This window comes from Erythrolamprus reginae, chromosome 4, assembly GCF_031021105.1.
Source record: "Erythrolamprus reginae isolate rEryReg1 chromosome 4, rEryReg1.hap1, whole genome shotgun sequence".
NCBI lineage: Eukaryota > Metazoa > Chordata > Lepidosauria > Squamata > Dipsadidae > Erythrolamprus > Erythrolamprus reginae.
Window position 1 is genome coordinate 30,344,006 of NC_091953.1, and position 27,477 is coordinate 30,371,482.

General features: G+C 41.2%; 2 protein-coding genes across 2 annotated transcripts in view; one reads left to right on the plus strand and one right to left on the minus strand.

Annotated features, from left to right (window-relative positions):
- TEX55 (testis expressed 55) overlaps positions 1-3,956 on the minus strand; it is a 91,615-nt gene extending 87,659 nt beyond the window's left edge. The window contains exon 1 of the mRNA XM_070749934.1: positions 3,624-3,956. The gene's annotated coding sequence lies outside the window, so the exon portion shown is untranslated. The remainder of the gene's footprint in view (positions 1-3,623) is intronic.
- The window catches only part of IGSF11 (immunoglobulin superfamily member 11), a 227,247-nt gene continuing 203,330 nt past the window's right edge, over positions 3,561-27,477 (plus strand). Inside the window, exon 1 of the mRNA XM_070749933.1 lies at positions 3,561-4,391. Coding sequence (XP_070606034.1) covers positions 4,322-4,391 — 70 coding nt within the window. The 5' untranslated portion in view covers positions 3,561-4,321. The remainder of the gene's footprint in view (positions 4,392-27,477) is intronic.

Consider the following 27,477-nt stretch of genomic DNA (forward strand, 5'->3'; position numbering starts at 1 on the left):
CCCCCAGCTGTTCCATTTTATGTATAGTTTATTTGGATTGTATGATTGCTTTTATAAGGGTTTTTAAAATTGTTTTTTAATATTGGATTTGTATCTCATGTATTATTTGTTGTGAGCCGCTCCGAGTCTTCGGAGAGGGGCAGCATACAAGTCTAATAAATTATTATTACTATTATTATTATTATTATTATTATTATTATTATTATTATTATTATATCAATACAACACAGCAAATGAGATCACTATGCTGGATTTCGTATTTCATCACCAGTCGGGCGCTTCCCAAGCACCTAAGACTGCGTGATGTAGCGGCGAATTATGTTTGCCGATCCCAGTAAAGCGGCCTTTTGCAATTGACAGATGGAGATTTTGTCAATTCCGATGGTTTTCAAATGTCCGCTGAGATCCTTTGGCACTGCGCCCAGCGTGCCAAGTACCACTGGGACCACTTTCACTGGCTTATGCCAGAGTCATTGCAGCTCGATTTTTAGATCTTCGTATTTCACTAATTTCTCTAGCTGCTTCTCCTCAATTCTGCTGTCCCCTGGGATTGCGATGTCGATGATCCATACTTTCTTTTTCTCCACAATCAGGATGTCTGGTGTGTTGTTGTTGTTGTTGTTGTTATTATTATTATTTAGACATGTTCAACTTGAAATCTGACAAACATCTGTTGTGAAACCATGTTCAAATCTACAATTTGCTGGATTTATATATTCAAAAAAAAAGAAGAACAAGCAATGCTTTACATTTTCCTATGAGATTACACAGCCTCGGCATTTCACATATACTGTTATCACAATAGTATCAAATGTTTGTGAAAAATTCTGGTTGACGGGATCCATATCATACAGAGCACCTTCATGTGAAGAAAACACCTGATGTCAACATTTACTCTTAACATATCTGATAGAATTTACATGACAAAAATTGAAGGGATGAAGCCATTATACCCATGTTGACTTTAAAGCTGTGTTTACATACCCTAATAAGCCATGATGTATGGGTTTTTTTTGGTATGTTTGGTTAACATGTGAACGTATTCAGCAGTGAAGGGCTGCAATTGTTTTTACTACCACACTGTGGGCATGGCTTATTGTGTGTTGTGGCTTGATGGTCACATGACTGGGTAGGAATAGCTTGCCGGCAATGTGACCAGGTGGGAGTGGCTTGACAATCATGTGACTAGGGGTGGTGGCTTAAAGGTCATGTGACTGGGCGGAAGTGGCTTACTAACCAAGATAAGTTTTCAAATTGGACTCTTTTTCAGTTGATTAAGTCACATTATTGAATTGCTATTAAAAATGACAAATGATATACAGCATAATTTGTTGAGAACAGTAACATTTTAAGGTTTTGTGCTGAAGTCACAAAGTTCAGTATGATAACAGATTAGGCAAGTAGCTCCATTTTCTTTAATTGCTATAAAAGTTCTGTTCTAGATAATGATTAAAGCATTTATGGGTAAAAACGTACTATTTAATTATTTCCTATTTTAAAAGTAATTAAGGATCATATTAAGGTACTAGAGAAGAAAGAACAACCTCCGCCCTGTTAATTATTCAATAAATAATGCATAAACCTACTACTCCCACTATTTATTTATTTATTTATTTATTCAATTTTTATGCCGCCCTTCTCCTTAGACTCAGGGCGGCTTACAACATGTTAGCAATAGCACTTTTTTAACAGAGCTAGGCTATTGCCCCCACAATCCGGGTCCTCATTATGTCACCCCCACCCCCATCACTACCATCCAATAGCTTTCCTCACACTTGGTTCATGCATAACTGAAGCCAGAATTATGGTTTATAAGTAAATAAAATAAAAGAGAGTTTGGCGTAATGGCTAAGGTGCTGACCTAGAAAACAGGAGACGGTGTTTCGACCAGTCTCTCTCAGCCCCAATCCACCTCACAGGGTTGTTGTGGGGAAAAAGAGTGCTGGCGTTTTTTATATAAGGCTGAGCAGCATTACAGATTTGAAGGCAAATGTCATCTAGTGCATGTATGGGCATGCACACAGCCCTGTATGGCAATTCCATAAATGAAATGTATTTTTTGCTGGGATTTTCTTGCAGCTCTGAAGAATATGCCGCGAAAAGATGCAGCTACTTAAAGGAGCAGCAGGAAAAACGTAGGTGAGTGTCATGGCATACTCACCCCCACCCTCCCCATTATGCCTTGCCTAGTTATAGTTTCAGGTTGCATCGCTACACTAGACACCCTACTCCATCACAAGACTTTAAATAGCATCTATAAGCAAGCAGAATGGAAGGGTGCATGACTTGCACTTCCTTTGCTGTTTCGCGTTTCTGACCAAACCCGGCAATAAGGATTTATGGATTTCTTTTTTCTTTCTTTCATTGCATTAACTCCACAAGAAGGTACATTTCAACGAATCTCTCCGAAGGGGAAAACGTGTGCAAGAACAATGGCCTCCAAAGAAGAAAAACCCTAGCAGCGTAAATAACAATAACAACAGAGTTGGAAGGGGCCTTAGAGATCTTCTAGTCCAACCCCCTGCTTGGGTAGGAAACCCTAAACTACTTCAGACAGATGGTTATCTAACATCATTCTACAGAGCAATCATTGAGTCTGTCATCTGCACCTCTATAACTGACTGGTGAGGTGCTGCAACCCAACAGGACCGACACAGACTTCAGGGGATAATCAGAACTGCAGAAAAAACAATTGCTGCCAACCTGCCTTCCATTGAGGACCTGTATATTGCATGAGTCAAAAAGAGGGCAGGGAAAATACTGATCCCTCACATCCTGGACACAAACTATTTCAACTCCTACCCTCAAAACATTGCTACAGAGCACTGCACACCAGGACAACTAGACACAAGAACAGTTTTTCCCCGAACGCCATCACTCTACTAAACAAATAATTCCCTCAACACTGTCAGACTTTCTACTAAATCTGCACTTCTATTTCTACTAGTTTTTCTTATCATTCCTATCATCCTTTTCCTCCCACTTAGGACTGTATGACTGTAACTTGTTGCTTGTATCCTACGATTTTTATTAATATTGATTGTTTCTTCATTGCTTATTTGACCCCTGTGAAAATCATTAAGTGTTGTACCACATGATTCTTGACAAATGTATCTTTTTCTTTTATGTACGCTGAGAGCATATGCACCAAGACAAATTCCTTGTGTGTCCAATCACACTTGGCCAATAAAATTCTATTCTATTCTATCTTAAAAACATCCCGTGTTGGAGCATTCACAACTTCTGGAGGCGAGCCGTTCCACGGATTAATTGTTCAGGTCTTAAAATGCCGGGTCTTTCCACCTTTTCTCCATTCGCACCCAAAGTCATCTTCACCGCTTCCTGCCAAAGACTTTTGCCACCAACTTGGAAGCCGCGCGCCGCACGCCCCTAGCGGGCCGGCGTGCGGTTGTCAGAAACGGGATAATTTTGCGGGTCCCCCTTTTCAAGCCTGCGCGTGATGTCAGAAGTTCATCGTGGCCACGAGGATCCCGGGTTGCAATCCCGGGTTTATTACTACTACCACTAGGGCTTTATATACAAAACTGAGGCGAAGTGTTCCAACTTCTTGTAGGTCGGATAAACCTGAGGAGAAAAAAACCCAAAACGGGTGGGGAACAAACCTTCTTTTCGCCTGTAGTTGACCGGGGCCCCGTCAGTGAGCCGCCTCAGCAACGTTGGGGGCGGCAGCAAACCACAGCAGAAGCGGGAAGAGGTGCCGGTTTGGGCAAGGGAAGGCGCTTGAACTTCGAAGCCGCCAAAAGGTGCAATTGGTGGCCCTGGAAAAAGCCGCTGCGTCTCCCGCTGCGTCAAGAGGGGAAAGCGGCCCGGCCTCCCGCCCCCGCCCTGTAGTGAACCCCACCCCGGGGTAGCCCGAGCCAGACTGGCGGGGACGGCGGCGAGCGCGCGTGCCGTGGCCCGAGGAAGGCGGCGGCTCTTCTACCTCACCGCTTGCGGCGGCGGTGGTGGCAGTAGCTCGGGGAGCCGCCAGGCTGCGCTCTCGAGCCGGCTCGCGGTCTGGCTGCGGCCCCCCGGGCTGCCGGGCTCCGGAGCACCAGAAGCCTCCCGGGGAGCAAGCAAGGCGAGCGGTTGGTCCCGGGACAGCGGCAGCGGCAGCTGCTGCAGCAGCAGCGGCGGCGGCGGGAGGAGCCGGAGCGGCTCGCTGCTGCAGCGGGAGCCGCCCCGGCTCGGAGCTCTGCCTGTCCGGGTTGCGGAGACAACACCTGGCTCCCCTCAAGCAAAGGGGCGGCTTCGGTAGGACTCGGACGGCCAGAACGACGCGCCGCCGCGGCTGCCCGCTTAGCTCCTTTCCGCGCCCGGCATGACTTGCAAGGGTTCGTCGAGCTGGGCACTTTGGGTGGCCCCGTTGGCTACGCTGCTGTCTCTGCGAGGTAAGAGAAACCTGAGGAGTAACGGTGTGTGTGTGTGTGTGTGTGTGTAGGCCAGAGGGTGCTGGGCAGGCGCCGGACAAGTAGCAGAACCCTGGAAGGCGCAAAGACGCCCATCTTTTCTCCGGCAGTTTTCTTCCATGCTGGATTCGAACTCTCAACTTTAGCGCCGGAGCTAGGCTGCCGCTCTGGGGTCGGCTGAACGAGCTTGCTAACTGCAAGCATAGAAGATTGATGACACTTCTCCGAATAGTTTGCTTCCTTTGCTGACCGAGGAAGTTGCTATAAAGTTGAAGGAAAGGGGTGGGTGAGTGTCCGGGTGGGTTTTTTCCTCTTATCCAAATATCCGTCTGGATTATTTCGCAGAATAACCAGATTTTGTATTCTAACACGCTTATCCCAGTCTTTCCCAACCTTGGCAACTTGAAGATATTTGGACTTCAACTCACAGAATTCCCCAGCCAGCGAATGCTGGCTGGGGAATTCTGGGAGTTGAAGTCCAGATATCTTCAAGTTGCCAAGGTTGGAAAAAGAGCAATGTGCACCACAGAGTTATGGTACAGCCAGTTTCTCTCTGGACAGGGGTGTGTGTGTGAAATAAGTCCAATCTACTATGTGACCTTTTAAGGAACAAGCTCTCCAAAAGTGAGGTTAGAGAACTTGGGCTTTACTGTATTTGGCTCTCTAGTTTTCCCCCCCTTAATGCAGGAGTGTAAAAATTGATAGAGATACTATTTCCAGCAGGTGTGGAGAGCACTTATTGTTTTTCATTTTTAGACCTTGAATATAATTCTTTCAGTCTCACAATACATGGTATTTGAATTTAACTTTTTAAAGCGCTCATTTTCATGTCCCAAGATTCTTTTTCTTAGTTAAAGGGCCATATATTCTTAAACATGTCCTTATTATGTTAGTTAAGTATCTTGTTCCCATTTTCTTATCCGACATTTCATTCCCACTGCACTAAACTTAAAGTAATAAAGTTTGTAAAACTTTCTACTCTGGCCTTGTAGAGTTTCTCTTGAAAGCATGCAAGACGTATGATGTGGAGAACTTTATCAGGAAAACAGAAATGCTAGCAATCTACAGAAATAAGCCTGCTGAAGATCAGATGAGGAATTATAATAACTCCACATTCCTAAAGTTGAAGCCAGATTTTATCTCATACCTTACCTTTTGGTACAGCTTTTGTCCTCATTCCCTTTTGCTATGACTAAACCTCGTGGACACATTTAAATATAAATATTTAGTGGAATAATTTATTTTTGCATCGTTCTTATTCTTTTTTTTTAATTACAGATTTTAGTACAGGCATCTAGTGGCCCAGATGCATTCTGGAAGTATTGTTTTTCTGTTGTGTCCTTATGATATTTTCATCTCAGTTTTCCTCCATGAATGAGACAGTTTTATATAGTATCTCTCCCCTCGTTTCTCACACTGTTCAAGGGCATCTTCAATGTGTATAAAATATATTAAGCTTTGTTACTTTTAACCTTGGAGGGAAGTCACATGACTGGTGGTGACTAGGAACAGAAGCAGTAGAGTTGAGAATAGGAATCAGCAGTTCAAGAATGGGTGGTCAGCTGAGGGAAAGCATATAATCAGTTAATTCAGTATTGACTGCTCTATTCAAAGACAATGGATTTGAAGTCACTGAAATAAAAAAAAATGCATTGCTTATTTTAGTATTCTCATGTCCATAGGATATGCAGTACAGTACAGATACATGGAATGCCTTTGTAGAAGAATAAAAAACTGAACTCCAAGGACTTTTTTTGACACCCATTAATTAAAATAAATGGGATTTGAGTGTAGGTCATTGTGTTTAGGATCAAAGCTCAGTTTACAAAAACTTAGATGTGCCTAAACGCCACATCAAATGTCTAAATGAAGATAATTATTAATTGCTTATGATTCATCTTGATAATTCTCAAAGGTCATGGTGGGTGTTTAAAGAAAATACATCTTTTATTCTCATTTTCCTCTTTTTTGTCATGTGATTGGTAGTTTTCCTAGCATGTGGTGTATTCATTCTGGTTGTTGACATTAGTAATGCTTGAAGCTTGAAAGAATGAGGGCCCTGCAGTTAGGATCCAGATGCAGGAGTCTGCCAGCTGAGAGGCAATTTGTTTTGTACATTTGCCAGTACACCTTCTTCTGTGCTTGTATTTTTGCTAGGATTTTCTTAAGTACCTTTGAAAAACTAGAGCTCAATCTTATAGCCAGTATTCCTAGTCTGGACATGTAGCATGTCTACTTTTTTCCTTCTCATCAGCAAGCTACTGCTTTTTGAAGCATCCTTTGCACCCTCAAAGTCAAGCAAGTATCATTTAGTTCAAGATTTGTTTCCAATTAGTGTTCTAGCTCAAGGGAGTTGATGTAGGACAGTGGTGGCACACAGAGCCATTTCTGCCGGCACGCAAGCCATTGCCCTAGCTCAGCTCCTGCATGCATGTGTATGCCGGCCAGCTGATTTTTGGCTCACACAGAGGCTCTGGGAGGGCATTTTTGGCTTGCAGAGAGCCTCCGGGGGGATGGGGGAGGGCATTTTTACCCTCTCCCAGCTCCAGGGAAGCCTTTGGAGCCTGGGGAGGGCAAAACACGAGCCTACTGGGCCCACCAGAAGTTGGGGAACAGGGTGTTTCAGGCCTACAGAGGGCCTCCGGAGGGTGGGGGAAGCTGTTTTTGTCCTCCCCAGGCATTGAATTATGGGTGTGGGCACACGCACATGCGTGATAGCGCACACCCATGCTCTTTCGGCACCTGAGGGAAAAAAGGTTCGCCATCATTGATGTAGGACATCCATATCAGTTCTATATGCCAGGGTGGCGCAGCAGGTAGAGTGCTGTACTGCAGGCCACTGAAGCTGACTGTAGATCTGAAGGTCAGCGGTTCAACTCTCATCACCGGCTCAAGGTTGACTCAGCCTTCCATCCTTCCGAGGTGGGTAAAAGGAGGACCTGGATTGTGGGGGAAATATACTGGCTCTGCTAAAAAGTGCTATTGCTAACATCTTGTAAGCCGCCCTGAGTCTAAGGAGACTCAGATAAATAAATAAATAAATAAATAAATAAATCAAATAAATAAATAAATTAAATAAATTAAATAAATTAAAAAAACCTAGCTTTGGATAACCAGTCCAAAGTATGTAAAGCAGTGGTGGGTTTCTACTGGTTCATCCTGATTTGGGTGAACCAGTAGCAGCGATGGAGGGAGGCTCCGCCCACCCATTCAGTCATCATCACAGACGTTTTGCGCATATGCAGAAGTACCGCGCACACTCCCGTTCCTGAACTGGTACCAAAGGTAAGTGAAACCCACCACTGATGTAAAGTATGCTATTTGAAACTGAAATTTGCTTTTAGAGCAGGGTGCTTGTTCCATAGCAGTGCTGACTTGAATGCAGAGTTTAGTTTGCATTAAGCCAGAGCCTCCAGTTCTCTGACCATTAACATGAAAGCAAGCCAGGTTAGAATTATTGTAGCTGTAGTGTATGGAACACAATTGAGCACAAAATTTATGTTGCTAAGTGAGACAGTTGTCAAGCAATTTTCCTCCCATTTTACGGCTTTATTTGCCCCAGTTGTTTAAATGAATCACTGTATTTGTTAAGTTAGTTACATGGTTGTTAAGTGTATCTGGCTTCCACATTGACTTTGCTTGATATTAGATCACAAAATTGTTATAAATTGAGGACTACCTATGCTGAAGAATTCTGCTTAATGGAAACCAAGAATATTATGCCAGAATTTTTGTGTGATGGAAAGAATATATAAACTTATCACTCCATAAAGCAGTATTAATCATTTCAGTCAGTGGATGATTATTTTCGTTACACTGTTGTAGGACTAGGATTTTTTTTTAAATAAAAGTTAAGAATATTATGTAGATATTAGAAATATGTGAACACTGATCCTCTCTTCCATCTGAAATATTTTTTTCAGGTTTTCTTAGGACTTTGTTCAGTTTCCAGTGTGTTTGGATTACTTAAATATTGGCATGTATCTTTCAAAAAAGGAAGTTTATAATGACACGTGGGAAGTTATGCCCACATTCCATGATGCTCACAAACATAATGCATTATAAACTTTTGCTAATGTACTGTAAAGGGATATGTAACTAAAATGGAAAAATGTAGGCGAGACATTGAAATGCTAGAATAGAAAGAGCAATGATTGTTCAAATGAAGCCATACATTTTGTAAATAGTAGTGGATTTTGGATCTGAACATTGAGATTACAGAAAATGGTAGAAGTTCGATTTACCATTGCTCAAAAGCCTATACTTAAAGTAACAAGTACCATAAATATGATATGGAGATGATTAAAGTGGAATGAAGTTGAATTATTCATCAGAGATAACTGCTGTCCAGGACCTTGACCCTTGATAGTCATGGAAAAATATTGCCTCATATAGTTATAACTGTTACTCAGTTTGTCAAATTGACAAGATAATTAGGACATTGTGGGATAGATGCACTGTGGATGGAATTTTAGGCCGTATCCATGTAAGTGTAACCAAGTGCTCCACTTTATTCTGCTTTGGTCATACCTTTCCACAAGTATTATATTTTGGGCATCATATTGGAGCAGGTTCTGAGAAAAAAAATTAAAATTACTAGAGGTCTAGAAGACAAATTGAAGAAGTAGTGTACCTTTAGCTCTGAAAATATTGAAGAGGGGTATGTGATTCTTTAAATGTCTGAAAATATGTCCCATGAAAGAAAATTAAGACCCTTTTTTTCCTCATTCCAAAATGTAGGGCACTGGATAATGGTGTAAATTACAGGAAAACAGATTCCAACTGAATATTAGTGGGGAAATAAGCCCTTCCACACAGAAAAATTCAACAGTAGAACTATTGACCCAGAGAGGTGATTGTCCCTCTGTATTTGATGTGTTCGAGTGAAGGCTTTGGAGCTTTTTATTTTGAAGTGTTTTAATTTGGATTCTGCAATGAGCGGAGGTTTGGACTCATTGGCCCAAACCAGTGATGGCGAACCTTTTTTGGCTTGGGTGCCGAAAGAGTGCCTGCGTACGCATCAGTGTGCCCATTATTATTATTATTATTATTATTATTATTATTATTATTATTATTATTATTAATTAGACTTGTATGCCGCCCCTCTCCGAAGACTCGAGGCGGCTCACAACAGTAATAAAAACAAAATAGTAATGGAACAAATCTAATATTAAAAAACATATAAAACCCTATCATTATTTAAAAAACCAAACAGCACATTCATACCAAACATAAAACAAAGTATTAAAAAAAAGCCTGGGGGAAAGGTGTCTCAACTCCCCCATGCCTGGCGGTATAAGTGAGTCTTGAGTAGTTTACGAAAGACAAGGAGGGTGGGGGCAGTTCTAATCTCCGGGGGGAGTTGGTTCCAGAGGGCCGGGGCCACCACAGAGAAGGCTCTTCCCCTGGGGCCCGCCAAACGACATTGTGCCCACACCCATAATGCAATGCCCTCCCCCTGCACATTTGGACAAACCCACTGCTCCCCCTCCCCATGCAGGCGGACAGGCCTCACTGAGGCCTCAGGACTTCTTTTAGGCCCATTGGACTGTTTTTTGCTTTCCCAGGATTCTACTGGGGATCGTGAAAAATGGCCCAATGGGGCAACTGAACATTTGCCCGTTAGACCATTTTTCGCCATCCCCAGGCTAAAGGGGCCTTTCCTGAACCCTGATGACCGCAAAAAGCAGTTCAGGAGGCTTTCCTGAAGCGTGGGGAGAGCGAAAACACCCCAAAATTAGCTGCCCAGTATGCACATGCGTGCTGGAACTGACATAAGACAACGCCTTGCGTGCCCTCCGATATGACTCTTCCTGCCACCTGTGTGTGGTACGCGTGCCATAGGTTCGCCATCATTGGCCTAAACTGTTCCTTCTGTGAGTGGGATACGCTGCCTATTTGTTGTATGAAAACAAGGAATGGATCATGCTGAGCCTTGAGCAGTGCGGAACATACGGTAATTTTCTTCTTTCTTGTAGAATGAAAAGTACAGCAAGCTGCTTCTTCCCCATGTTACAACATGTACTGCCTGCTATGGTTTAGAGCTCCTTTGCTTGTAGAATAGGAGATGAATGACAAAAGAGAAGCATTAGTAAAAGTAGACATCCACATGTGGGGACAAGTGAGGGGAAGATGTGTTGTGTTATGACACATTATATGTTTATATCATTTTGTATCTTTGGCACAAGCATGTAATCTGCAGTTTTTAAATCAAGATCTCATGATGTGCATGGTGTCATGCTGATAATTGTGGCTTTTAATACATGCTTATGTTTGTGAGTATATTGGGACACAATATATTGTATGTTAGAATTTACAGAGTGGATTATTGAGATTTGCCATTGCTTTAAGAAATGTATTCACGTACTTCAGATAACCATTCATTCATAAACAATTGGCTAAAACTTTAGAAATAGCAATGCCTACAAACAATAAAATCCAGAGAGAGAAATGAAATCGAAGTACATATACCTATACCCATAGCACAAAGGTAAAATTAGTTTAATATAAATATTAACTTATTAATGACTCACACATCATATTGGCCCAATGGTGAAGGGAAAAACTGGTTCTGGATTTTGGAAAGAGCTACCACCCATGTGACAGGCACTGAAAAAGAAAAAGAACATTTCTAGGTCCTGCTAGATGGCACACTTCAACATATGGGATCTGGAACCAATCCTTTTTAGGCAGGCAGGAGAAATTGATGCTGGGGACCTTCAAATATCGAGTCATGTGCTTCACATGAAGGATTTGATTGGGTATATCTAACAGCATATATTCACCCAGATGTCTATTTGAAAATCAGTTTAGCTTGTGCAGAAGTAGTATTACTTAAGGCAGTGATGGCAATCTTTTTGTGGATTTATGGCAACGAGTGCCAAAAAGGGAACACTTCTCACAAACGCGCACGCTCGTCTGGGCTGTGGCCAAGAAGAGGAGTTGCTCAAGGGCATGCGCACATCAAAAAATGTATCTCCAGTTTCCAGGGCACACATGTGCACTGGCCCGCAAGTCTTCTGGTTATTGCCATGCATATGCATGCACCAATCAGCTGGCCGACATACATGCCCATGCTAGAAAACCAGTTCTTCTAGTTTCTAGCACTGCCGCAAGCACAAAGGTCAGCTGTTTGTTGCATGTGCATGCATGCCAGAAATCCAGAAGAAGAACGGGCAATGCTGCATGTGCCAGGTGACATGGCTCCTTGTGTCACTTTGGGCATGGGACCCATCACAGGCCTAGGGCTTGGGACCCTAACCTCCAGCCTGTGGACCAGCACATGTCCACCACGTGCCAGAAACTGGGCTGTGCTAAAAACTGAAGATTCATCGGGATGCAAAAAGCACGTGAAACCACACACCCTCCAGTCCACGGAAAAAAACTGTCTTCACAGAACTGGTCCCTGTTGCCCAAAAGGTTGGGGACTGTTGGCCTAAGTGTCTGATTATCCCTTGACTTCCATCTGTCTGGGTGTTTTGATCTTGCAGGGTTGGCGTGCTCCAGGTTCCTTCAATTAAACAATCTCATGTTTTGGGACCCCAGAATGTACCTGTAGCAGAGCTGTAGCTATAGCTCTCTGAAGTGAGGTTTCTCCTGAGAGCCGAATCACCCTATTCTGCTGCTGTTTAGAAGAGCTGTGCAGATGTGGCTCTTGGCCCAGGCCATTGGCTGGGGAGAATGGTCCCTTGGTTCATTTCTATGTAGCCGGTCTTCTTGCCATTTTTAATTTTTTAAAAAGTTTTCTTCCCATTTTTAATACTCTATCTTCTCCTATTTAGCTTGTTTTATTGTGATTATTGTGATTTGGGAGTTAAGTGGCATTTAAAGTATTAACAAATAAACCCCAAGTCTTGTGTGTAACTTACTAGCAATGCTGTACTCTGAACCAGCTGTAGCTTCCAAATTTTAATTTAATGTTCTTTAAATTAAATTTAACAATTTTCCATCAAAGTTACATGCCATTACCAAATTATTAGTGACAATACATTAAAACAGAACAACCATCATAATAACAAAATCAAGTTAAAACTATAACAACGTTAGAGAGTATAGTAATATATTTATTATCGCGGCTAGTTTGGTATAGTGGTTAAAACATCAGGCTAGAAATAGGGAGTGTGAGTTCTAGGCTTGCCTTAAATCAGGGGTGTCAAACTCACATCGTCACGGTAGCATCATGTGACATCTCGGAACTCCCCCCCCCTTTGCTAAATCGGGTGTGGGTGTGGCCAGCGCATGATGCCCCCGGTCTGCAGGCCAGGGCTTTGACAGCCCTGTCTTAGACACAAACCCAGTAGGATAACCTTGGCCTAGTCATTTTCTCTTAGCCCTAGGAAACAGTCAGTGGCAAAACACTTTCGAAATCTTGCCAAGAAAACCACAGGATCTTTCTTGGCAGTCACCAAGAATTATCAATAACTCAAAAGATTCAACAAAGTTATAAAATACATTTATTAATAGTATTCAGTTTTATATTGTTCCTAATTGCTTCCCAAAGACTTTCCTGTCTTTATTACCTTATGGAAGGCCACATTGAAGGAACAGCCTTGCTTTTGAAATTTGTTTCAGAGCAGAAAAACTATTTTGTGATGGTAGGCCTCATTATAGAAAATTGGGAAACCATCAGTAGCTTGTCTGAGGAAGATTTTCTCGGTAGTGGTGGATTCCAGTAGTAGTTGAAGTACCTGAATGGCCAGCAATGTAGGGCTTATAAGTCAAAACTAGCCCTTTAGGTTCAATCCAGAAGTAAATAAGTGCAGGGGTGTAAATGGTGTCAGTTAGTATATAATCACTGCACTTAGGATTGATTAGTATAAAATTATGTGATGGTTCTTAGCTACTGTAGGCAGATCCTTGAGTTCCATGAGCATCAACCAGAGCTAAGGGCTTATGGGCCATAGCTTCCACCTGTTTATCTAGCAACAGCTGTGAGTTCAACTGGACCAAAACATAGACATGCTCCCTCAAGGGCATTAATACTCATTCATGAAGTTACCGAAACCCACAAAGAATTAATAGTAACTACAACTGAATTACAGTATGTTTCATCCCATCTAATCTTGGACATTAGGGGACCATATTTAGAAGGCATCTCTCTAGGTACATGGGGGTGTAGAGGAATGGCAGCAGAAGGCACTACTAACTGCCATTAGCACATTGAAGATGCCACAACTTGAACTGTTGCATGAACCTCTTCCAGTGGCTTCATATAACTCTACACACTATTAAAACTCTTGTTCCTATAACCTTTAACTGGGTAAAATGGTGCTTATAGGACAATAATTTTTGAGCCAATTTATCTCAAACTTACAGAAAGTATCCAAAATCTGAATCCATGATTCTTGTGAAATTGAAATTTGGCAAATTTTATAAAGCATTTTATGATACAAACATCATCATAAAGCAGTTTATGACACAATGCAAAAATTATTTATTTATTTAAAACATTTATATTGCATCCCAGTTTGCAGAAAGTCTGATTGGTTCACAATCAAAAGTTAAAATACATAAAAGCCATATTAAAACTATTAAAACCAAATACATAAAAACAAAAATTTGATACCAAGTCAAGCTTCTGATGTGCAGTCACCTCATCTTATCCTAGCACTTGGGGAAAAAGCCAGTACAGTGTCCCCTCGATTTTCGCGGGTTCGAAATTCGCGAAAAGCCTACACCACTGTTTTTCAAAAATATTAATTAAAAAATACTTTGCTGTTTTCCCCCCTATACCACGGTTTTTCCTGCCTGATGATGTCATAGGTCATCGCCAAACTTTCGTCCACCTTTAATAATTTAAAAAAAAAATAAACTTTAATAAATAAACATGGTGAGTAATAATCTAAATGGTTGCTAAGGGAATGGGAAATTGTAATTTAGGGGTTTAAAGTGTTAAGGGAAGGTTTGTGACACTGTTCATACCCAAAAATAGTGTATTTACTTCCGCATCTCTACTTCGCAGAAATTCGACTTTCGCGGGCGGTCTTGGAACGCATCCCCCGTGAAAATTGAGGGAACACTGTATTTGAGGGATAATCTTTATGGGATGATAGGAAGGTAGCTATCATAAAACATTTACTGTAGTTAATTTCAACTGTGGTATACAATTCAACATGGGCTATTTTCAAGGCAGATTCGTCTCTGAATGCATCCCATTTTTTCCACAGAAGCTAGTACATTAGAAGTTCTGTTATTGATGAAGGCATTGAGAAATATGATAAATATCTTTGAAAGAATGATCTGTCAGGCCATGAGTTGTCTAGTACGCTACTAAAACTTTTGTGTTTGTAAACTTGAACTGGGAAAAGTGATGTAATCTCGAGGCAAAACATTTTCAACTACCGTAAGTTACCTCAAATGTACTAACTTACAGAATGCTTCAAAATCTGGGACCCCTGTGGAATTGAAATTTGGCAAATCATGTAAATTATTTTATGACAAATTACTATAAAGCAAATGCAGGTTCCAGTCTACGGAGAGGGGCGGCAAACAAATCTAATAAATAAACAAACAAACAAATAATAAATACAAAACATTTCCTATGGTCAGTTTATGATGTTTGATTGTGCAGTACAGTTCAACATGATTGGCTGCTTCCAAGGCACATGCATCTCTGAATATCTCCATGATTTTTTCAAGTGTATTAGAAGCTCTGCTATTGTTGAGGGCATTGAGGACTCTGGTAGGGCAATATCTATGAAATGATGACTTAAGTGATCATGGGTTGTTTAGTGTTAAAAGAGAGAGAAGACTAACTTTATGGACCTCCTGAAGAAAGTGATTATAAGGCTGACCTGCAATTGCTCTTGATTGGGATTATCTACTGAGGTAGAAATGGAACATTGTGTTCCAGTCTCCAATCCTTGAGGTAATCCAGGAGGATACCTTGATTAATAGTGTCAAGTGTTGCAGAGACATTTAAATGAGCCAAGAATTATGTATTCTGCAGCTGAATCCCTACCATGTACTCAGCAATGTAAAGGGGGAAGATTTAAGTAATCCTTATACCCTAATAGTATACTGCGAACCAAAGCTTAAAAAACATTTGTTAGACCAATTCTGGAATACAGCTCACCTGTCTGGAACCCACATTTGCATATCAGACATTAATACAATGGAGAATTCGCAACAAAATACCTTATTCTACTAGATATTGGGATTAGACAATTTACAACCAGGTCGCCTCCAATCTGATCTAAATGTAGTTCATAAAATCATATACCAAAACGTCCTTGTTAATGACTACTTCACCTTCAACCACAGCAATACACAAGCACACAATAGTTTCAAACTAAATGTAAACCACTCCAAACTTGACTGCAGAAATTACAACTTCAGCAAGAGAATGATCAATGCTTGGAATGCACTACCTGACTCTGTGGTTCCTTCCCAAAATCTCAAAAACTTTAACATTAGGCTATCTACAGTCTACCTCTCCCCATTTCTAAGTGGTCTGTAAGGGGCATGCATAAGTGTACCACTATGCCAACTGTCACTGTCATACGGTCCTCTTTTATCATGACTTTTTACTTATGTTTATATAAACTTCTACTATCCTATACATGTTTGACAAACAAATAAAATAAAATAAGAAATACCTACAGCTCTAGATAATCTCTCTTAGGGTGAGGTGTACTATAGCCACCTTCACGTTTCTTGCCATCTGGACTGAGGTTGTTTATAAAATAAAATGACAGTGTACCTGCTTTTTATTTCTTGATTGACTTACCACAGTCTTTCACATTGTGAGGGGTTTGAGATACTCATCTGTCCATTTCCCCTGACCAAAAAGAATCCCAGATAACTGTTGTGATTGGCTCTGGCCCAGCTCCTGCCCCAGGGAATGGGGAGGTGGATGCAGGGGAAACTTCAACATGTCACAGGCCTGTGTTATTGCCGACAGAATCAGTTCAGAGTTTAGTTTTCTCGGACGAAGAAGAAGGTGAGAGTGACTTGGCAGAGGAGGGCTTGGCACACAGCCCAGGCAGTCACTCTCCCTTATCTTCCGTTGATTCAGATGATGACATTTTGGACTCACGCAAGCGCAGAATTATGCGTAGAAGAGACCAAATAAGAACATATTACAGGAAATAAGGGAGGCCACCTGTGTTTGGGTGGTGCTCCAGTAATTAGGGCTGCTGCTATAAATAGCAGCATGTGGGTTTGGCCGTTGTGGAAGAATATCTGATTGGAGTTCGTCAGGAATCTTGTGTTGCTGGACTTTGTTGCTTTTTCACGCCTTTGAAACCAAAGCAGAGCAACGCGTGTGTGTGTGTGTGTCTCACTTCGTTGGAAGAAGAAGGGGTGTGAAGTTTCTTCACAGCTGCTAGCTAAGTACTTAATAACTGCTTAAGGGAAATTGTACAGACTACCTGGTTGTTTTGGGAAGAGTGCTCTTTGCAATACAAAAAGAGTGCTTTGTTTATTTTGAATTTTTGTGATAAAGAACATTGTTTTGAATTTCCAAACATGTGTGTGTCTGAAATTTGTACCCTTGAATTTTCGGGAGGCTCCTAACAGAGAGACCGGCAGTACAATAACCGGACAGATAATACCCCAGTCAGCACTGTAGACTCTGTTCAGGACTGAGCAAGACTAGGGTGATTTTCTTGGCAAAATGGTAAACAAAACAATTATAACTGCCAAACACAAGATCTTCCTGGACATCCCTTCCTAAGAGGGGATTTATTACCCTAAACAAGGCAGCTGGTTGACAGTCTGCCAATGCAAAAGGGAGGATGTATGATGATACTTTGCTTCTTTTATTATGCTGATGTAAGTTTTAACTTGAGCTTTTACCTTTTTTGATAAATTCACTTTTGGACTTTCCCCTGCTATATACCAAGCTTATTTTTAGTGATTTGTGTTCTGGTACCTCTCAGAAGATCAACATGTGCTTTAAGATCAGGAAGCACTTATTCAGAGGGCAAGGTCACTGAAACATCCTATGAGATGTTTGGGTTATTCATCAAGGATTGTTCAGAAATCCTGTGGATTCCTCAGATTCCTGGGGCAAATCGCATTAACAGGTCCTTACTCTGTAGAGGTCCGAGGTGGCTTAATTTAACTTAACTTAATTGTGCCAAGAAGTAAATCTGACTACAGCAGTGGACAAGATGTAATGCCACCCATGTTAGGGACACTAGTCAATCACTCTTGAGACAGAGGCATGATTTCTGTATAACTGCCTGTATGAGTTAGACCAGATATTATTTGGCAAACTGGGCAAGGTAGGTAGGTTGAGGACTTACAGCATCAGAATATGAGTGGATCCCAGCACTATCCCAGAGATCAGATCAACAAGCTTGGAAAGGGAATCAACTGAACAGTATGATTGCAAGTATATAATACCTGTATATTTATGAGTCTTTATATAAACTGCTTTAAACGGACATCGCAGCAGCTGGCAGGACTTAGATCAGTGATGGCAAACCAAGTCTGCAGAGAGGGGCGGCATACAAATCTAATGAATAAATAAATAAATAAATAAAGAAAGAAAGAAAGAAAGTCTGGAGGACAGAAGGGAAAGGGGGGACATGATCGAAACATTTAAATATGTTAAAGGGTTAAATAAGGTCCAGGAGGGAAGTGTTTTTAATAGGAAAGTGAACACAAGAACAAGGGGACACAATCTGAAGTTAGTTGGGGGAAAGATCAAAAGCAACATGAGAAAATATTATTTTACTGAAAGAGTAGTAGATCCTTGGAACAAACTTCCAGCAGACGTGGTAGATAAATCCACAGTAACTGAATTTAAACATGCCTGCGATAAACATATATCCATTCTAAGATAAAATACAGAAAATAGTATAAGGGCAGACTAGATGGACCATGAGGTCTTTTTCTGCCGTCAGACTTCTATGTTTCTATCAATCAATCAATCAATCAATCAATCTTTTTTGGCTCGGGTGCCAAAAAGGTGTGTGTGGGTGCAATAGCCTATCACCGTTCCCCGAAAGCTGCACCCGCGCGTGCCTGCGCGCCCCAAAATACACCCCCGCGCAGCCTTTTTCACGGCCGTGCGCTCCCATCCCCAGGCCAGCCGCGGGGGGGGGGGGGGCGGGGAGGCGACGGCAGCAGAAGGGAAGGGAGCCGCGGCCGCCCCTGCCTCCCCACAGTTCCTCCGGCCCCTCGGCCTTTCGGCGCAGCTCCTCCCGCACCTGGAACACACACCCTGCCCGTCTCACCTTTGCCGAGAGCACTTTCGTCCCGGGCTCTCGGCAAGGGGATTGCAGGAGAGGCGGAGCAGGCATTCTCTCAGCGGAGGCCGGCGAAGGTGATATTCAATGTCAGGGGCGCGCGAGCGGTTGCGCGTGCTCCCTATCTCCCTGCTAGCCCGCTCGGAATATTCAAAATAAGAAAAGCCTTCGCCGGCGAAGGCTTTTCTTATTTTGAATGTTCCGGGGGGCTAGCAGGGGGATTTGGAGCGCGCGCAAACACCCGCGCCCCCCCGACATTGAATATCACCTTCGCCGGCCTCCGCTGAGAAGAATGGAAAGAGAACGAGAGACAGTGAGAGCAACAGACAGCAAGATAGAAAGTGAGAAAGAGAGAGAGAGAGAGAAAGGGGGGAGAGAAAGAGATAGCAAGAGAGAGAGAACAAGAGAGAGAAAGAGTGTGAGAAAGAAAACAAGAGAGAAAGAGTGAGTGAGAGAGAAAGAAAACGAGAGGGAAAGTGAGAAAAAGAGAGAGAAAGAGGGGGGGAGAGGGAAAGAGAGAGAGAAAGCAAGAGAGAGATGAGAGGAAGGAAGAGAGAGAGAGAAGAGTGGAAGGAAGAGAGAGCGAAATGATAGAAAAAAGGGGAGAAAAGAGAAATGAGAAAATGATTGAGGCAGAGAATGACAGGAAAGAGAGAAAAACAGAGAGAGAAGTGACTCTTGATTTAAAGCATATGGTAAAAGCACTTAAATAATAACAGAAAAAAAACCCAGCCCTCACCTGTTTTTATTAATAGTTATGTTTTTGGTTTTGCTGGTTGATTTAGTTTTAATAGTAATGGATTTTGGTTTTTTTAAATTATTAATTTCTTTTAATAAAAAAGAAGGGATTTTTTCTTATTTATTTATTTATTTATTTATTTATTTATTTATTTATTTATTTATTTATTTATTTATTTATTTATTTATTTATTTATTTATTTATTTATTTATTTATTTATTTATTCTTCTATGCCGCCCAGTCCCAAAGGGACTGTCGCTCAGACACTATACTTTTCCGCCCACACTGAAAAAAAATTAGAGGGTACATTGTAGCCTATGTGTCCACACCCTTAATGCAATGTCCTCGTCCTGTACATGTGCACAACCCCCATGCTGCCCTCGTGCATGCGTACAACACTCGCCCCCCCGCTGCCCTCCTGTGTATGCATACTCAATGAAGCCTCCAAACTTCCGGTTGGCCCGTTGGGCCATTTTTTGCGATCCCCAGGGTTCAGGAGGCTTTCCTGAAGTGAAAAGGGCCAAATAGAAGGCCAAAAATCAGCTGGCCAAAAATCATGCGCATGCGTGGTGGAGCTGTCATAGGGCAATGTCTCGTGTGCTCTCAGATATCACTCTGCATGCCACCTGTGGCACATGTGCTATAGGTTTGCTATTACTGACCTAGATTATATTGGTTGATCTCAGAAATGCTGAACAGGATCAGATCTGCTTAAAACGTGCTTAGGAGACCACCCTGTAAGTTGAGCTGAAAAATTAAGATATATTTCTCAGGAAAACAATGGTAAAATGATGGTCATTTCCCCCCTCCCCAAAATATATGGAAATATCCATGTCATCACTGATAAGGAAAACATTATCGCCATTTTGCAGCTGCGAGAGCAGTCATGGGCCTACCTAGGTATGCCCATGTTTCACCATCACTCCGCAGTCTGCATTGGTTGCCGATCAATTTCCGGTCACAATTCAAAGTGTTGGTTATGACCTTTAAAGCCCTTCATGGCATCGGACCAGAATATCTCCGAGACCGCCTCCTGCCGCACGAATCCCAGCGACCGATTAGGTCCCACAGAGTGGGCCTTCTCCGGGTCCCGTCAACTAAACAATGTCGGTTGGCGGGCCCCAGGGGAAGAGCCTTCTCTGTGGCGGCACCGACTCTCTGGAACCAACTCCCCCCGGAGATTAGAACTGCCCCTACTCTTCCTGCCTTCCGTAAACTCCTTAAAACCCACCTTTGCCGTCAGGCATGGGGGAACTGAAACATCTCCCCCTGGGCACGTTTAATTTATGCATGGTATGTCTGTGTGTGTGACTGTTAGCATATGGGTTTTTTTAAATATTTAAATATTTTAAATTTGTCTGATTGCTTATGATTTGTTTTTTACATGTTGTGAGCCGCCCCGAGTCTTCGGAGAGGGGCGGCATACAAATCTAAGTAATAAATAAATAAATAAATAAATTTTAAAAGGGGGAGGTCATCTTGTTATCATTGACCATTATTCTTTACAATGCTGCAGAACAGATGTATATTTGCTTTTGTCTATATAAGTCATTTGGTACCTATGTTAGTGGAAACATAATTGCATAATCTCAGGGGAGGTTGTCTAAAATTTTCTAATTATAAATCATTACATTCAGAATGACATTGGGCTATGTTTACCTGATCCAGCCTTCTGTACTACCTATATTTGCTGTTTCTTTAAGTAGCAGTCATTTGGACAAATGAACATAGTTGGAATAGAATATAGGAATCCAGAAAAAGTAAAGGAAACATGAATAATCTTTCTTTATAAACTTTCTTTATAATTATTTTAGTTTCTCAGTTTTGAATAAGTGAAACGAATGCTGAAAGAATATAATAATAATAAATAATAATATTTTTGGGATTTGTATGCCGCCCCTCTCCGTAGACTCGGATATAGTTTCCAGGTAACTCAGGCATTGCCTTTAAAAGAAGAATATAGTTTCCAGGTAACTTAGGCATTACCTTTAAAAGAAGGATGACAATGGATAGGATTTTGTATGCTATCTTGAATAATAACTATTTTGCAAAAAAATATGTGACCATGTTAAAACTATATTAAAACTAATCTTACTGTCAGATGATCATCAGCAATCTACTCTGTCAACATCTGATTCCTAATGTTGGTACTTATAGCACTAGTATTTAAAATACTGTAATGGGATTTCCCCCCTCTTTTTTATTTCCCCTCAGAATCAGATATGGTATTCTCTGCCTAACTTTGAAATTGACTGTCATATGTTAGCTGATTCAGTCTGTTGCCCTTTGCTTTGCTTCGTTTAGTAGCAAGAAACTTGATAGATAAATTAGTGAAGATTGGACTTAATCCCTGGATAGTTCAGTGGATTTCAAGCTGGCTGAAGCATAGACATCAGAGAGTTATTGTTAATGGCGAGTATTCTGAGCAGAGACAGGTTACAAGCGGTGTGCCACAAGGGTCTGTTCTGGGTCCTATTCTTTTTAATATGTTTGTGAGTGACATAGGGGAAGGTTTGGTAGGGAAGGTTTGCCTATTTGCCGATGACTCTAAAGTGTGCAATAGGGTTGATATTCCTGGAGGGGTCTGTAATATGGTAAATGATTTAGCGTTACTAGATAAATGGTCAAAGCAATGGAAACTGCAGTTTAATGTTTCCAAATGTAAAATAATGCACTTGGGGAAAAGGAATCCTAAATCTGAGTATTGCATTGGCAGTTCTGTGTTAGCAAAAACTTCAGAAGAGAAGGATTTAGGGGTAGTGATTTCTGACAGTCTCAAAATGGGTGAGCAGTGTGGTCGGGCAGTAGGAAAGGCAAGTAGGATGCTTGGCTGCATAGCTAGAGGTATAACAAGCAGGAAGAGGGAGATTGTGATCCCCTTATATAGAGCGCTGGTGAGACCACATTTGGAGTACTGTGTTCAGTTCTGGAGACCTCACCTACAAAAAGATATTGACAAAATTGAACGGGTCCAAAGACGGGCTACAAGAATGGTGGAAGGTCTGAAGTATAAAACGTATCAGGAAAGACTTAATGAACTCAATCTGTATAGTCTGGAGGACAGAAGGAAAAGGGGGGACATGATCGAAACATTTAAATATGTTAAAGGGTTAAATAGGGTTCAGGAGGGAAGTGTTTTTAACAGGAAAGTGAACACAAGAACAAGGGGACACAATCTGAAGTTAGTTGGGGGAAAGATCAAAGGCAACATGAGAAAGTATTATTTTACTGAAAGAGTAGTAGATCCTTGGAACAAACTTCCAGCAGACGTGGTTGGTAAATCCACAGTAACCGAATTTAAACATGCCTGGGATAAACATATATCCATTGTAAGATAAAATACAGGAAATAGTAAAAGGGCAGACTAGATGGACCATGGGGTCTTTTTCTGCCGTCAGTCTTCTATGTTTCTATGTTTCTATTGTGTCCTTATTCCTTTAGTTGTACAGAGTAAGAAACTTCAAAACATTGAGACTCGGATGCCATTTCCAAGGTCTCCTGAAGGAGAGCTAAAATAGTTTGCATCCGTATTGCACAGCAGAAAGTAGAGGCACTCAGCAGTTCCGGTCTGCGCTGCAATGAGTAGATGTCATATTCTTGGCTCCTTGGACCAAGTCTTAGTCACTAGAGAATATTTTATATTTTATGGCAAAATATACAGTATTCTCCATGGTACCCCTTAGGGGATATTTAACTACTCCTTTTCTGGTGATTCATCTATTTGGCAAGATGCTTCTATTATACTTTTAAAAATACAGTATGCAAGAGTGCTTGTAAACAGTTTCTTTCAAGGGGAATTGCATACACAACATATTTGGAGTTGTTCAGAGCAATATGCTGGCCTTCCTTTGTTTTTAAGGTCTATTCAATCTTCTGAATAGTTATTCTGCTTTAATTTTCTGCTGGCATTACTACATGGAAGCAATTTATGTGGTTATTCGACTTTGAATTTTCAAAGAACTCAGGAAGTTTACTTGTACATAAGCTGGTACGTCAGAAATGAAGCTTGGCATAGCTCAGAAATGTGTTGAGCCATGACAGGTTCTTACAAATGTCCATCATTTCAGAACCATAACGTCATGCTCTTTTTTAAAAAATTTTTAAACTCCGTGGTAAAAAGTATAAACTAAAGACTATAAACAATGTCGCTTGGCGGGACCCAGGGGAAGAGCCTTCTCTGTGGCGGCCCCGGCCCTCTGGAACCAACTCCCCCCAGAGATTAGAATTGCCCCCACCCTCCTTGCCTTTCGTAAGCTGCTTAAAACCCACTTCTGCCGCCAGGAATGGGGGAATTGAGATACGCTTTCCCCCTAGGCCTTTACAATTTTATGCATGGTATGTCTGTATGTATGTTTGGTTTTATAACAAGGGTTTTTAACTGTTTTAGCATTGGATTATTATTATATGCTGTTTTACTGCTGTTGTTAGCCGCCCCGAGTCTGCGGAGAGGGGTGGCATACAAATCCAATAAATAAATAAATAAGTAAATTTCTAGAATATAGCCATCATACCAGAGTTGAGTTGCTCTCAGTGTGGTAGGCGACTGCACTCTGGTAGCGGCTGCCATATTGCGCAATTTGCATGCAACCACTCCGGTGCCAGTCCAAAAATATGTTATTTTTTGCTTCCTGCACATGCGCAGAAGCAAAATCTTGCGAGGGGATATGCGCCGGAGATTTTTGCGGAAGCAAAAAATTGCCCAAATCTCCTGTGCGTGCACGTCCCCTTGTAAGATTTTGGCATGTTTTTGCTTCCTCAGCATGCACGGAAGCAAAATGATGCTGGGGAAAGCGCGCATGCACATGTGACTCTTCATGCTCATATATAACATTGGTTGTGTTTACATACCTTGCAGCAACCTTCCTGAGCATATCTGGAAATCACCAAATTTGTGGGAATCTATTATCCTAAGTAGAAGCCGATTCTGTGTTATTGTTGTAGTATGTCCAATTATTGAAATTAATCTCCCTGATTACATTCTGAAGATGTAAATATGCAGTGATATACAGTAATAGACCTTGATTGAATGTCAGCCAAATGATGGGACTTTTATATGATAAAGCATGCAGGATGCAATTGATTCTGATCATGGTGGGTCTTGGCAGTCAGATCATAATATCACCAGATAACATCACCATGTGTGATTGTGGTACCAATTCAAAATATTACATAGACTCTGAAGTTTTAAGTGATTAGACTCAAGGGTATTTGAATAAATTCATATCCCACTAGAGAGGGATAATTTTTGTGAACTTGAGTATCAAACCGGGTTTTTATGTAGCATGTCAAGGATCATGCCTTAAAATAGGACAAGAGCATTTTTCCCTTTGGTATTTTTCATTTCATTTCATTTAAAATTTATTGTGAAAAGTACTTTATAAACAAATTCCAACTTTTTCAGCTTTTACACACAAATAAGATCTATTACTGCTACATTAAGAGCACAACACTATTTTTCGGTGATACTGCTTACTGTCTAGAAAAAGTGACCGTAAAAAGGCTGGCATATAAATTTAATAAAGGGAAAACTTTAGAATTTTTTAAGCAAAAAAATAAAGATTTGGCAATAGAATTTATGCTGGGGAGAGTTTGTAGATATATATCTTCAAACTTTTCAAGCTTTTCAGAGGCTCAACAAAATTATTGTTCTATATCTTTTTGTATTTTAATTTGCATTGTGTTGTTTTATATTGTACATGATCTACAGCAGTGATGGTGAACCTATGGCAGGTGTGCCACAGGTGGCACATAGAGCCATATCTGAGGGAATGCAAGACATTGCCCTATGCCAGTTCCAGCATGCACGTATACACTGGCCAGTTGTGTTTTGGCCTTCTTTTTGGCTTTTTTCATTCTCTCCTTGGTGAAAACAGCCCAATCGACCAACTGAAGTTCATGTGTGTTCATCCTCAGCTTCATTTTCACTGTCAGAGGTCTTCAGGAACTTCTTTGGTTTCGGACAGTTGTGACCAGGCTTCTCATATCTCGTCCCATTTCTTCTGCAACCAGGAAGGCTTTCCTTAAGGCCTGTGTAGCCGATAACAGAGCTCTGGATTGATCTGGCGGTCTGTTATCAGCTGCAGAAGTCTTTCCTAAAGGCCTTCCTTGAAGGCTTGTGTAGCCGACAGCAGAGCTCCAGCGATCGACCCGTAGCTCTGTTATCAGCTACACAGGCCTTCAGGAAAACCTTCCTGGCTACAGAAGAAATGGGACGAGGTGTGTGAGGCCTGGTTGCAACTATCTGAGGGTAAATAGTAGGGCAGCTCCACTTCCTTTCATTTCTGAATTTCCAATGGGCCCTTTGGACCATTTTTCGCTGTCCCCAGGCTTCAGGAGGCTTTCCTGAACCCTGGGGAGAGCAAAAAATAGTCGAACAGGCCTACTGGGAGTCAAAAGGCTTCAGTGAGGCCTGTGTACATGCGTGGAGGCAGCAGAGGTGGTTGTGCGCAGGCACAGGGCATTGCATTGTGGGTGTGGGCATACACGTGTACAATATTGTGTACATGAAAACCCTTTTGGCACCTGTGCTGATCTAGAAAATGTTGATCTGGCATTCTAGATGGATATCTAAACCTGCACTGCATATGTGTTTTAAGGATGTTCTTTGGAGGCTATTTACTGAATTGCCACTAAAGGAATTAAAATTGGCAGGCAGTAAAAAGATGCCTCCTTTGTGGTAGTCCCTAACGAGTGGATTTTTTTTTTTTTTTTGCATAGAGAGCCAGATATGCATGTTTCTTTCCAAGGCTCCTTTCTTCAATTCAGGAAGCTTGAATGAATGTTTTAGATATTTGATGCATTCTCAGAAATGAAGAGCATGCCTGAGGCTAGCATTTTGTTTTACATCATGCCAGCTTTCCATTTTTAAAATACCTTTTAATATAAAAGGTGAGGTGGGAAAAGAACGCTTGAAAGGAATAATTTAAAAATATTTTTTTGAACTAGTTACTAATTTTTCAGTGGGAAGAAAAATGAATAAAATAATAGCGATTGAGAAGAAATGTTGTAAATATGTACAGTAGCTTAATTATCAGAGAGATGTTAGGGATTTTTTTCCCCATTCTTCTTTGTCTCTCTATTTCTTCAAATGTTTTATTTCCTTTTCTTTACATCTGGGAAAAAGAACGGCAGTGTTATTTTATAGAACAGCAAACATCTTTTCTGTAAACTACTTTGGCTGCATATTATTTTAGCAGTTCTCTTAAATGGGATGCTACACATATTTTTTTCCCCTGTGGTAGTCCATAATGAACTTTGTCTTGAATGGGTAGAAGCAGAAAAGTATGTTTCTATGCAAATGCTTCTTCACACGTCAACGTTATCCCTGCAGTATGTCAACGAGATTGCATAGAAGAGAAAAATTAAACATGTGCCAAAAGCTTTGCAGTAAAACTGTTGTGCGTGTTACATTTCTTCAAATTGTCATTACTATACACATTTGACGTAATCAGTCTATGTTGCCTGGATCCCTAGCTTTGTTAGATCAACATTTCCATAAAGGGAGGCAGTGCAGAATTGCAGTGTTTCCCTTTTTTGGAACAGGACAGGCGCCCAGTCTCTTCTGTGCTTTTGAAAAATCTTTACTTCCCATTGCTATTTTGAGGATTTGAAAAGGAAGACTGGTTACAAGATATGTAAGTTTCTTAAAACACAACTAGAGATGTAGTGCCAGGAATTTCTTATTAAAATATTATGCCTATTGCACACTATTGCCTAGTGCCCTCCCAGGATTGGTGAACATGTAGATCTTAGATACTGTTTCACAACTATTAGCATCCAGGATGCAACATGATGGCCATAACAGAAGGGTCAGAAATCTCCCCCCACTTTCCCCCTGCAGTTCAGGTTGTGATATTTCCTATTACAGAAGAATACTAAAATGGGGAAGCATAAACATCTATGAAAGTTCTTGTAAAACTGTGATTCTCAACCTTTCTAATGCCGCCACCCCTTAATATAGTTCCTCATGTTGTAGTGACCCCCAACCATGTTTAGTCCTATATTTTATATATCTTTTCTCCCATCCATATATCCTTCCTCTACTCTTCATTGATGTATTCTATTCTCATATCTCTTCTTCTATCCCTTCCCTGATATTTACTACTACACGTTTTTATTCTCCTTAACTTTC